General features: G+C 43.9%; 1 protein-coding gene across 3 annotated transcripts in view; it reads right to left on the bottom strand.

The window, feature by feature from the left end:
• arhgap24 (Rho GTPase activating protein 24) overlaps positions 1 to 13,893 on the bottom strand; it is a 440,920-nt gene that overhangs the window by 235,699 nt on the left and 191,328 nt on the right. For all 3 annotated transcript variants that reach the window (XM_078213984.1, XM_078213995.1, XM_078214006.1), the window contains exon 3: positions 1,816 to 1,903. In XM_078213984.1, the coding sequence (XP_078070110.1) occupies positions 1,816 to 1,903 (88 nt within the window). The remainder of the gene's footprint in view (positions 1 to 1,815; positions 1,904 to 13,893) is intronic.

Here is a 13,893-nt window from a genome sequence, read left to right as displayed (position 1 = left end):
CCATTATGGTCTGTATGTTGAATCCTAGGCAACTGAATGCCATGGTCACCAAAGGTCATTCTCAATTTTAAAAAGATGCTCATGAGATTGAGATGTTGGTGCAGTGGGTCGAACACTCCCCATTTCAAGCACACAAGTGCCCCCAGACAGGTATAGCACAGTTAAAGCAGAGCAAATTTCCCTCTACTCTGCATCAGTGATGGGTTTCTGCCAATAGAAGGCTACTAGGAAATAAGAGTTTCATCTGATTGTTTCTTTATCCCCCTCCATATTTTCTGGCTCATTCCCAGATTCTCTCCTGTATCTGACACCTTAACTGAAGAGGCAAAGTGACTGCCCTTCTATAGGTAAGCGTTATTTTCTTGCTCCTGGAATGGCAGCTGAGTAACTGGCACCAATGTGTATACATTACTCGGACATCTCGACTTCAGATTACTTTGCTCAAGTTTACATTTTGAATCTCGACGTCTGCAAATCAAACAGATATCAGTCGAGAGAAGAATCACCAGTACCTCTAGTTAGCTACAAAAACACACATAAGTCCAATTTTCTTCCTTCTCTTGTCTTTCAGAGGAGTACAGTTCACAGAGAGCCAATAACCTAATTTACTTTTAAACAGAAATGTTTTCAGCAGATTTCATGCAGAGTGGGCAGCAGCCATTGGACAATGGGTATTGCTGACTCTGCTTGAAAATGTGTTCAAATGTGGGGAAATTGGCAATGTTTTATGATCACGGGAGATTTGCCTTCAATAAAATTGCAGACACGATTTTCCCACAATGAAAACAAAATAGAAATCAAGTCCAGGGCATGCTTCAAAATAGTAAACACACAACACTATTCCTTGCAAACTATCTTATGGCTGGTAGTGTTTGTCATCAATTCTTATCATGCCTGAAGAATTTTGAAGCACCTTGAGAGGCATGGGAAGAGGGATGCAGTGCCAAAGCAGAAGATAATTAAATACACTGAAAAATCTCTCTCATGTTCTAAGATCTTGCTTACATTGCCCAGTTTTCAATACTTGTTCTCACATAAATAGGTCCTATAAATTGCTGTTTCATAACTCTGTACATCATTCACTGAAGAGGTCAAATTTATGGATAGAATTTCTACTAAATGCTTTTATTCATTTACCATTGTGTAATAGCAAGCTGTGCAGAATTGTAAAGCTGCTACTATGTTGTGAAAGAAAATAAATTCAGTATTTAGAAGGTGCTGCCTTCACCAGTTGTATTTGACATGCTGAGTGCATATGCATCTAATTGTCAGAAAGCATAGGTCAGATATTAACTTGAAGTGAGCAGCAAGCTTGGGGCCTGTGAAATGATGTGGAGATGCTGGTGTTGGACTGGGGTAAACACAGTAAGGAGTCTAACAACACCAGGTTAAAGTCCAACAGGTTTATTTGATAGCAAACGCCACTAGTTTTCGGAACACTGCTCCTTCGAAGGAGCAGCGCTCCGAAAGCTAGTGGCGTTTGCTACCAAATAAACCTGTTGGACTTTAACCTGACGTTGTTAGACTCCTGCCTGTGAAATGACCAGCTTTCGCACCGCAGCTAACTGACATGAGGTCTGAGCCATTTTAGATCCCAGGTGTCATTTACAAAACCAGGCCTTGAACCAACGGTATCAGACCAATGAGTGGGAGTTGGGTGAAAGCAGCACCAGGCCACAATCATGGACCCACAAGGATGGTCCGAGTTATGCTAGTTGTGTTTTACTTTGGACAGATTGACTTTGGCTTCTCTGCTGTGGCTTTCGGTGACCTTATAAACATGGATGCCAGAAGGAGAATCTAAACGTTTCTTACCAGGCACAATTTCAAACAGGAACTTCCTCGATTCATCTCCATTATATGAATGCTCAGTGACATTATTTCCAGGCAAGAAAATTGTCCCCTGTAAAACAGATCAGATGAGATTGAGAAAAAAGGTTTTGCACAGAACCAGTGAGAAAATAAAGCAATAGCACATTACACCATCATAAGAAGAGCAGGGAGGTTTAAATTAAAATTCTCAGCAGGATTACTGTTTCACTCTATTGACAATCAGGGACTGAATGCAACGTTATGGTTGTCAATGTTAATTGAGAAATAAAAAGACAAGACTTGTTTTTACATAGAATCTTACATGATCTTCAGATTTCCAAAAGTTTTTTAAGCAAATTAAACATTGCTGAAATATGTTCACTGTTGTCATTAAGAAAATACAGCAGTCAATTTGTACACAGCAAGATCAACAACCAACAATGTGATAATGTCCAGGTAATCTATTCTTTAATTATGTTAGGTGAAGGACACCGGGGAGAACCTCCCTGCTCTTCTTTGAAAAGTGCTATGGGATTGTTTATATTCACCCATGAATTGAAGACTTGATTTAATGACTTGTTTAAAAGATGGCACCTCCAACACTACAGCACATTCTCAGAACTGCATGGGAATGTTAGGATACACTTTTGAGATGAAGACTTTGGAAGGGTCTTGAGTAACCCACAACCATCTGACTCAGAGGTGGAAACATGAACATTGAGGCCTGAATGTTCAGAATGATGGAAGGACTCCACACCTTGGCCAAAGTGGAGCTTGGGCCCTGATTCTAGAAGTTCCGAGGCTGAACCTGACACTCACATTTTCACTGGGAGCGGGAGCGAGTGTGGGTTGTAGTTTGCACAACTGTGATTCATGAAGGCAGCTGTACATGTAAAAGGGCAGCTACCTTCAAATGTGCAATTTTCGTCAGTGGAATGTCCAAAACACAGCTTGTGGGCCTAAACATTTGAGCAAAAGGTCTAAAGCTGCTGGAGTTACTTGGAGAGACAAGGTTCCCTTTAGGAGAGGTCCAGGTACCCATTTGGAGAGGTTTGTTGCCCTTTGTGATTCATAAAATTAGATATGAATGTGCATAAAAAGTGGATAAACTCATTGGAACTGTCAACCTGTCAAGGCATTTAAACATCCAAGCTCTTCAAACATGTGGAAAAAATCCTGCCATTGAAAAAGTGTCTGTAAGTTTCACTAGCTGAATGTTGACATAAGCCTGAGGGTTATCATTATGATTAATACTGCATGATATTTTCACAAACTATCATTATCACAGTGGAGGCCTCTGAGTTCACAGTTTGTTTGGAATCTCCAAGTGGTTATAAAGTCTTTGATGTGGGCTATGAACTCAAATGTTTGTTTTAATTTGAGTTTGAGCACTTAAAGGAATTTAAATGCATTGAATGAGTTCTTACGAATGACTGTGTTTTGTTTTAAAAAGTAATCAATAGATGCTTAGAATTTTATTTTACTTCACATCACCGTGGATCCTGAGGTGCGCACACGTACCATGCTGGGTGAGTTGGCATAGAAGGTCTAAGGGCAAAGGGCGGTGAGTGAGGGAATGAATTGGCATGAGTTGGCATAGGGGCTATAAAAGGCAATGGATATGGATAGAGAGGTATAGGTTAGCGTGGAGGCTATGAGGGGCCATGGAGGTTGGGTGGGGTGGCATGCGTTTGCAATGATGGGACGTGGGAGTATGTGGAGGGTGAGGGTGGTATGAGGGTTGAGGGCTAGAGGGCTGCTTTTGTTCATTTCTTACAGTTGGTACAAAGTTCCAGAGCACCGAGGTGAGCCTTTGAAAGAACCTGACTCTACAGCTGGCAGTCCCTGTAGCTGCCTCTGCACTGTTTCCAGGGAGGTGGACCGACTCCCCCCCCCCCACCCCCCCCCCACCCCCTCCAACCCCCACCCAGATCTAAAATCCAAATAACCGGGTCACTTCCCTTGCCCCGAGTTGGGTTTGCAGAGCCAGGAATTTTTCCAACTCTAGGAGTGAATATTTGGTTCTGAGTCACAGCTGACACCATAAATGCTTCCAGAGATCAAGGTGATTGGATTACTCTGTGACAGACTAGCAAGTGAGTGCGGTTACATCAATCTCCCCACTGCATGTGACATTCTCTTTAGTTATAATATTTGCTATTAGAACTTCTGTAATGTTGCTCATGGTTAGTCCAAGAGTTTATATTTACCAGAGTCAGAGAGATGTAAACATGATGTAGTTCGTCCATCACTAGTATATTGCATCACTGGCAAAAGTTAAAAAACATTATACACTACAGCTAACAATCCACTCAGATATATGTGGAGATATGAGCTAAAGAAATGGAGATGATGGACAGGATTTGCTATATTCCTGACTTCCTCACCATTAATTTTAATCAAAGAGCAATCAACAATTCGGCAAGCTGATGGCCCTGTCCAAATCTCTCACCTGTGCTTTCGCCAAACAAGAGTGCGTGCTGAGTGCAATGGGTCATATTTTACATAGCTGCTAATTCTTTCACATCTTTGCCGCAAATCACAGAAAAATGGTGGTTTGGAATTTTTTAGCAGAGTGACTGCAGCTACAATGTCTGAGCTTAGCAATAATGTGCTTAGCCTCAGAATTTTCAGAACTGATTAAAATGTATGTTTTTAAAAATGTTGCTTTAGGTCCCTTTGCGATTTAACACTTAGCAAAAGTGCCATACACCAACTAGATGCAAGACTTTCAATGATGTATGTGGATATACGGTCTTAAACTGCAAAAATACATTTATTGCTCAAAGAAACAGTTTCATCAATGACCTGCCCCTCCCAATCTAAGGCTGGAAGTGGAATGTTCACTGATGATTCTTCAGTGTTCCGCTCCAATCATAACTCCTCAGAAAATGAAGCAGTCTGTAACCACATGCAACATGAACTAGACATTTACCAGCCTTGGGCTGGTAAATGGCAAGTAGTAGAAGAAGTGCTGATCAATTGTCAAGCAATAACCATTTCCAATCTAAACACCTGAAATTGACAATCAACTGTCTTACCATTGATGAATCATCCATCCTTTGCATCTGGGAGGGGGAATGAGGTGGTTTGCCATTGGCCAAAAATTTAACTGAACTATGTATACTGTAGTTGTAACAGCATGTCAGAGATTGGGAATACTGCAGCAAGTAACTAATCTACCGACTGCTTAAAGTCTGTCCACTATGCGCACCGATTTGCAAACTCAGCTTCTACCACCTAGAAGGACAAACTAAGGCACTGGATGCAGGGGAACACCACCACCTGCGGGTTTCCCTCCAAGCCAAGCACTATCCAAACTGAATTATATCACCATTCTTCACTTTGGCTGGGTCAAAGTCCTGGACCTCCCTTGCTAACAGCACTGTGGGTGTATCTACACCACCAGGAACTGCAGTGGTTCAAGAAGGCAGCTCACCACCACCTTCTCACGGGCAATTAGGGATGGGCAACAAATGCTGGCCTAGCCAGCGATGCCCACATCCCATAAGTGCATTTTTAAAAGTAGCTGAATATGTAGTGCAGGCAAAGACATCAGAGTTTGATTCCAGGTGGAAGTGATGTTGGATGCATGGTTGACTTCAACGCAGGCTCAGGAGAGGAAAAATAAACTTCAGCGACCTCTGCTGGACTGCATGGACGTGGTGTATGCAGATGTTGGGCGAGGACAGAACTGAGCAGTGATATCCCCCGTTGTCTCATAGCCCATCAACATTCTGTGTCTGGAAAGTAATTAGTTGTGCAAGGTATCAGAGAGCTGGCAGGACGTTTGCAGCAGTATCTAATCATGAGTCTTGCCCTTCAGGGAAAATTAGAAAATTGGAGGTAGTTCTGAGAAGCAACTTTGAAGATTAGGCTGTCATTAGTAAAATGCTTCAATTGATTAGCTCAGCCAGTGCCCTCTCAGTTTTTGAACTTTACCATTTGTAATGGAGTTTGGCTTTTAATGCTCACTACTAATGTATGTTTATGAGAAACAGAATCCGTGGTTAGGTATGTCATGAAATGTATGAAAATTTAATTATGAGATTCACAGGAACTTTTGAAAGCGGTAATTATATGGACACTCTTCACATCTTCCTTTTCTATTAGGTAAACCAGAATTAGCATCTGAATGCAGACTGAAGTTGGCAATAAATGAAGGGAAAAGGAGTTTATAATGAATAACAATGGGCTCAGCCACCTGTTTAGACAATTTGTACTGTGGATTCAATTTTTTCTTTGAGGTGAACAACTGTAAAATTCATTTGGAGACGAGATCACAGTCCTGCTTCCAATGTGCTGACAGGAATTGAGTCATCAATGACTCAACATCGTCTTAAACACCACATGCCAACCTGAACAAATTTCATCCAAAACTGAAGAGATTCGAATCCAGACTTGACTGATGATGGGTTTATGGATTCTTCTTTCAACTACAAAGGCTTACAACAACAACGTACATTTACATAGCACCTATGATACAGAAAGTATCTCAAGGCTCTTTGGAGGAACATTATTTGACAACAATCAAGGTTCATTCATAGAATCAGAGAATCATACAGTGCAGAAGGAGGCCATTAGGCCCATCGAGTCTGCACCAACCACAACCCTGCCCAGGCCCTATCCCCGTAACCCCATGCATTTACCCTAGCTAGTCCCCCTGACACTAAGGAGCAACTTAGCATGGCCAAACAACCTAACCCGCACATCTTTGGACAGTAGGAGGAAACCGGAGCACCAGAAGGAAACCCACGCAGACATGGCGAGAACGTGCAAACTCCAGACAGTGACCCAAGCCGGGAATCGAATCCAGGTCCCTGGAGCTGTGAGGCAGCAGTGTTAATCCACCGTGACGCCAAGGTTGAGCCCAGGAAGGGGTGACTAAAAGCTTGGTCAAAGTAAAGCCTTACAAGGATGTGAGATGAAATTAGAGAGCTTGGGTCTTAGATGGCTGAAGGCACCGCTGCCAATTCTGGGGAACGGAGCGCGGCATTCACAAAGGATGAATTGAAGAGTTCACAGAGGCATGGGCTGGATGGATGATGTTACTGAAATCAGGGAGAGCCTGATAGAGAAGGATTTTGACATGAGGACAAGAATTTTAAAATCAAGATGATGGCGGTCATATAAGTCAGCAAGCACATGGGTCTTGGTGTGAATTAGAATATGGGCAGCAAACCTTTGAATATGATGAAGGGTGCAATTCAGTGCGCCCGTTCATGCGCACAAATCTTGTTATAGCCGCTAAATCTTGTGAGCTACCAAAAATGGGATTTGCACTGGCAAGGTCTCAGTTTGAGATCACTTCGACCCCCCGCACCCCCGGCCCTGGCCAGTGACATGATCGGATTGAACCTGATTTCCTGAAAGTGAAGACAAGTTGTGATGTCCATGTTGACAACAGTGGGGGCATGGAGGTGCTTGGAGGCTCCAGGGATTGAGAGACAAGGTTGTACATTGCACCCTGGCACCCTTGCAGCAGCACTGCCAAGGGGGCATAGCCAAGGGTGCACATGAAGGGGGTACTGTCAGGAGGCACATGAAGGGGGTAGTGTCAGGGGGCACATGAAGGGGGAGTAACCCTTTTCCATTGGGGTGGTGCCCCTTATGAATGGTGGGGAGAGGGGAGAGCCATGATGTCTGCGAGAGGTGGGGACATTGCTGTGAAGAGAAAGAGTGCCCCCGATACTTGTCCTTGATCCCGAGAAATGTCAGCCACCCTGCCTGTGTGGCACTTAATTTGGCGGGACTTCCTTAAAAACGATGAAAAAGGGAAAACCCATGCTGCCTCCATCAAATACGGCCCACAACTTCTAGGGACAGCCTGCCATCCAGTTCTGCAATATTAACATTGCAATGCAACACTAAAGCTCTTCCCTCCAGTAATTCAACAAGAAATGAACCATAGTTATAACTTACTTTCCTTCCACAGCAGTAGGCTAACCATAAAAGTAATAAAACCAATGATAATGCCAACAAGAATAAACATCTTTGAAAATACCACAGAAGCGGCATAATTACTTGAAAAGATCCACGCAGTGGAAAGAGACTTATAAAATCCATTGTTACTAGGTCAGGAGATATGTGCCGGGATTCTCTAACCTCCACATGGCATTTTTCTCAGCGGTGGGAGGCAGCACACTGTTGGCTGGCGGCAGGATCTTCTGGTCCCGCTGCTGTCAATGGGATTTCCCATTGAATCCACCCCATATTGCCAGGAAACACATGGCAGGAGGGCGCCATCAGTGGGACCAGAAGATCCCTCAGGCATGAAGAGCTGGACGATTGTGCCCGTAATTTCCTTATGAAATAGCTCTTAGCACTGAAATTCTCTGGTTCACAATCCATTGGTCAGTCTGGCATTGTGTCTGATGGTGTCCTCCTGTTCTCCAGCTTTCTTTCATATATTTGTATCCATTATTATTAAACTAGGCTGAAAGTTCACATATTGTGCAAGGATCCATCATAACCGGAATTTAATCATGTTATGCTTCAAGGAAACATAATTTTGTGTTGCCTCACAATGGGGACTCTAACCTCAGAAGAGAAACATGTGCGTTTTGCACTCAAGGCTTTCCTAACCAACAAAAAGTCCATGGACAGGATTCTCCAATCTCGTCTGTGACTGCCTTCCTACAAGTCAGAATGCGGAATTTGACATTCCAGCCTAAACTCCATTCACTTTCAACAGCACCAGAGAATCCCAGCCGCAAACAAGGGTGGACTCAAAGACAAATGAAAATCATTTTTCAATCAAAAAAAACAAAGTTCAACAGTTTGTGACCTTATTCTCACCTCAATTGGGAAATCTTCAGCCGCAATTCTCCCAAAAGTGCTGAATTGGTGGGAAAACTGTTCTAAATCCCGACTGTTTTGTCAGTTCAGCATCTTACCTGAATCTCCGCACTCTGTGCACTGCAGAGGTCCCAGTCGTGAATATCATTAAAAAGCCAGGGGGCGGGGCCTATTCATGCCGGAGTCTGAAAGTTCTGGAACTCTGCGCATGCGCAGTGGCCCCGATCAGTCAGACTCCCTGTTTGCTGGCCAGCCCGGGACACCCACAGTGCTGCCCCTCCAGCCACCCCACCATGGCCTAATCGCAGCCCCCACAGCAATTCCCAGGCCAGCCCTGACTCTTCCCCCGTCCCGGAGCGCTCTGATGCACAGCCCAACATCCCCCCCCCCCCCACCCCCACCTCCCAGCAGTGCCAATCCCCCCAACCCCCTCACCCCGGCAGACCTTCCCCCCGCTGACTCCCCCAACCGCCGGGGTCAGACCATCACCCCCCCCCCTTCCCGGGAGGCAGCCCCCCCCCCTCCCCCCCGGCAGACCATCCCCCCCAGCCTGCCCCAATCGCTGCCTTCCCTCCAGCCCAGACTGATCCTGTCTGCAGAGTGGCAGCTGGGCCCCCACCCCCTTTGATTGACCCTACGCCGTGCCCACAATAGACTCTGCCTCTTTGGCATTGCCCGATGCCCGGTGGGCAGTGCCATGGTGCCCCCTGGGCATGGGCACTTTGCCCCTTGGTCAGTGCCAGGTGGCACAGGCTGACACTGCCAGGGTGCTCATGCTCAGGGGGCACCACCCGATCCCTTGGGGGGCTCCTATTGCCCCCCCCCTTCATTCCGGCGGGGTCTCCCACTAGTTCCCCAAATGTGGGGAGCTAGTCTGAACCCTGCCAGAATGAAGTACTCCTGGTGGGATGGGAGATTAGATCGGGATCTGAAAGTTCCCGATAATGACCAGCTAAACATATTTAAAATACATTTTGAAAAGATTTAAATTACTTACCTGCCTTCCCGCCAGTTTCTAGCGTGGTCTGACCGGCAACTGTTTGCCGGCTCTGGGAGATGCGCATGCGTTCCCGATGCATGTGCAAATCCCGGTACAAGGCTGGCGACGCGCATCTCCCACCTCCACCCGCCACAAAAGTTGCGGTTCACGATGGGAGAATCGCAGCCGAAAATTCAGACCCAACCAAAACTGTACACTGAACTGAAGGTGCAATCTAACCAATACACTGTATGATTGTAGCAAAGCTTCCCTACTTTAATATTCCATCTCTTTTCAATAAATACCAACATTCAATTTGCCTTCCTAATTACTTACTGTACCTGCATGTTGACCATTTGTGATTCATGTAAGAGGATACACAGGTCCCCGTGTACTACAGCATTCTGCAGTCTCTCTATTTCAATAATGTTCTTCCCACCAAAATGGACAGTCTCACATTTTCCCACATTATATTCCATAATATTTTTGCCCATTCACTTAACATACCTCTATGCAGACTCTTTGTACCCTCCTCACCACTTGCTTAAGCTACCTTAGTACTATAAGCAAGTTTGGCTACAATACTGTAGAACGGTCCTACCAATTCGAAATGTCAACTCTGGGGACAATCTTGAACCTGCTGTCCGTACAAATGCCAGCAGGGGCTGAAGATCTGGAAGTCGTAGTTCTGCTTGTTATATTCACAAAGAACTCCAATAAATTAGACAAACATCATTTCCCTTTCACAAAACCATGTTGATTTTGCCTGGTTATATTCTGATTTTCTAAATGTCTTGTCATTGCTTTCTCAATAATTGTTTTAGCATTTTCCCAATGGCATACATTAGTCTAACTGGCCTATGATTTCCTACTTTCATCTCACTCCTTTCTTGAATAGAGGTGTTACATTTATGGTTTCTTGGAACCTTCCCAGGATCAAAACATAAGCATCCTTGTTTCAAATTGGCTAGGGAGGATGAAGAGCTAGAACCCGGGATAGGATCGGAAATGATAGTTTTATTGGAATGAAATTTGAGCTCCTTGGGCCCACCAACCAGTCATTTCCAAGAACAACGGACCCAAAATTACAGCCCAATGAGCCAAAAACACAAATGGAGCAGTTGCCTGGATGGGATGGGACATGTTCCCACTGGGATTCTGACCTTATCAGAAATCCCCTTTGAGAGACATGGCTCATGGGAGCCAGGTTGGCAGGGCAAGGTGCAGGCTCCCAAACTCTCTCACAAATTCTGCCCATTATACTCTCAGCAGGATCCAACAAAAAAACCCAGTCAGCTAAGAGTTGGTCAGAATTCCATGGAGGCCCAAGGAAAAGCCTCAAAAATCTCTGGGACAAAAAAATAATTGCTACCAGACATGATAAACTATCCAGGTTTTGCCACCAATTAGTTCCTTTAAACACTGAAGATGTCTTAACTTATTCTTTCTCCCCCCCAGAAGTTTTACAGGGACAGATTGGATTGGACACTGCTGAAGTGTTCTCATGAGCACTGGCAGCCTATCCCCATAATTATAACAACTGCATCTAACAAATGTGGGCTGAGAGCTGCATTTTCAATAGCAGACTTATCTCTGCTGCTGGGGCAGTCTGATCAGAATTTCCAAACCCACAGAAGTTTAGTTCTGATTCCACATGTGTACTGAGCCTGCTACTTTAGCTGCATGGTTTTAATTTGTTACTTTTATTGGGAGTATCACCATCAGGTATGTCACAAATTACTAAAGCACAGCAGGTTGCTCGAGCAGCATATTTAACACTCACCACCTCGAAAGCGTTATCAGAATTTTAACCGCAATAAAAGTCTACAAAATCCCTACAGCAAAAGTTTCAAATTCTCATCTATCTATTTTTGAAGCTTGATAAATTGACTCAGCATTTAGGCTTGCTTGCAGCAATCTTCATGGCCAATAACTTATGGTAACCTTTCATGCATACATTAAGGGAGGGATGATGGTAGAATGGTCTTTGGTGCTTAAACAGTGCACAAGTGTGGATGTACGGGCACAGCACCAATTAGACTAACTGCCTTTATATGGCTCCTTACTTGTGCTTAAACTGCATGCTGCCAGCAATACTTATTATAGGATCAGCGTGGCATTTCATTTTCTCCTGTTAGCTAGTGTCCTGGTAGCTTCACTGAGTAAGACTACCAATCACTGCTTTAAGAAGGGCAATCAACATCACACAAAACTCAGATGTAAGATTTTTAGTCAAACGCTCAACATTGGAGATGTTGACTCCAGGATAATTACCTTATCTTCTGTTCTATATTTTATCTGTTACCTATTCTCATTCATTCTTGCCTTTCTCCCCTTAGGTTACATCGCTTTCAATCCATTTCCTTTCACTCCATGCACTTTGTCTGCTTGTCAGCTTAAGCATTTTTTCTTCTATACCGCAGCCCTCATCCTTCTGAGCTTTTTCTATCCTATATCCTTACATGCTCTATATTTTTAACAGCAAACTTCCCAATTTTCATCAACACTCACAGCCAAAGGTCAGATTTGTTTGCTTCATTCAAAGGCAGACTGAATCGACTGACACTCTATTTAGCACAGAAGGTGGTAGATTTAATATAAAAGATGGGATAATGCTCTCGATATTTATTTCTATTGAAAATAATATCGGGCGAGGTGTAAAACAGTCAGCTGACTCACTGGCACAGTCAAAATCTATCTCAGGGTGAAAATGATTTCCGCTATTTTTCCTTTGACTCTTTATATATTCTGAACCTTACTTAAAGTTGTCACAGAGCCACCTAAAAGGTGTTTTGGCAGTATATTGTGAAATAATTTAAATGAGTCCTTTCTGAGGGCTGCAGTTTGGCTGGACAGCATGAACCCCTTGAAGAGTTGGAAAGCCAATGGCTACCCCACCTCAGCTGTTTGGGGTACCCATTTTAGGCTGTTGGACCACTCATCCCTTTTTAAGTTGGGAGCCCGTCCACCCCCCCACCCAAAAAGCCACTGACCAGAGAGCCAACAGTTCTTCAGTCTCAGCAGCACCACTGGCAGCTGTGGCCACTACAGGGACTGAACTCAGCTGAGAGAACGCAGTTTCCCAGCCTCCCCACCATCCTGGAAGGCTGGGAAACTCCAGCCCTAAGTTTTACTTTCTAACTTTGTGCTTCTGTTCCACAGAAATGAAATGTTAAAAGGAATGAAAGGTGGCTTGAATAGAAAATAATATTCACAATACATTAATCCATGAGAGGGCACAGAACATCATGGTACTTTATTGGTACCTCATGGTACACCACTGTCATTAGAAACCTTAGAATTTTGGCCCACAAAGTTGCCCCTTCACAGAATAAGTGGAAGGTTCCCCTGGTAACTCGGTGGGTAACTGTACCTCCTTCGCCACTGCAGAGCCATTTGAGGTATTCAACGCACTTTCAGTGAAGTTAAGGTGCAGGAGTGGAAAATCTCCCCAAGGAGATTCATGGCAATAGCTAATTGTAAAATTTTAAAGGTCAGGTTTGGTAAGAGAGAGTAAGAATATACAACTGATGCCTGGTAAATTCTCAAAGAACAAAGAAAAATCCTGCAATCTCTGAACAGTCTGCCGTTGTACAATGGACAAAAGCTTGGGGATGTCTGCAGTTTAAGGTATAACCAGCCCATTGCACTCAGTGCAAATATATTGGCCTACACTCAGAACTGCTTTCGAGTTGACAATTTCCTTTTACAAACACTGGCTGACAAGAGGAGACTTGTGAGTCCACCAAGCCTACCCTACACTCATGATGCTTGGAGCATCATGACTGAACATGTACTACTCACCCCTTCTTAGAATTCGTATTTGTGAGGCCGTCAGCTTTTTCGTTTGGAAACTGGTGGTAAGCCCTTATTAGTTTTCTAGATTAACATGTAGCCCAGTCACTGACTATTCAAAATATATCTGCATAGACTTGGGGTTAGGATAGAATCATGTGATGCCTCTGATAGTTGAATAATATGTTAGCACTTAGTGGCATCCCACATGAAAAATAGCCGTTTAAATGTGAGTCCCTGGCTCCATGAAAACTAAGAAGAAAATTGAATGGAAAATAGAAGGGAACTGGAGCCTGCAGCAAGTATGAAATCACCATTTTAAATATAATTCTAAGTACAATGGCAGCATTAGAAACTCAGACAAAAGACAGCCAAAGGAAAGATATTTAACTGGCCTGGAATTAAACCAGATCGCAGAGATGAAAGAACAATAATCTGCTGTAGAATTTCAATCACTGAATTATTCTGTTTTGCGGATGAATTGCCATATTCTATTACAAATAATTAAT

Source organism: Mustelus asterias, chromosome 1 (assembly GCF_964213995.1).
Source record: "Mustelus asterias chromosome 1, sMusAst1.hap1.1, whole genome shotgun sequence".
Taxonomy (NCBI): domain Eukaryota; kingdom Metazoa; phylum Chordata; class Chondrichthyes; order Carcharhiniformes; family Triakidae; genus Mustelus; species Mustelus asterias.
The sequence above is the reverse complement of the archived record's forward strand: the minus strand, read 5'-3'. Positions and strand labels throughout refer to the sequence as shown.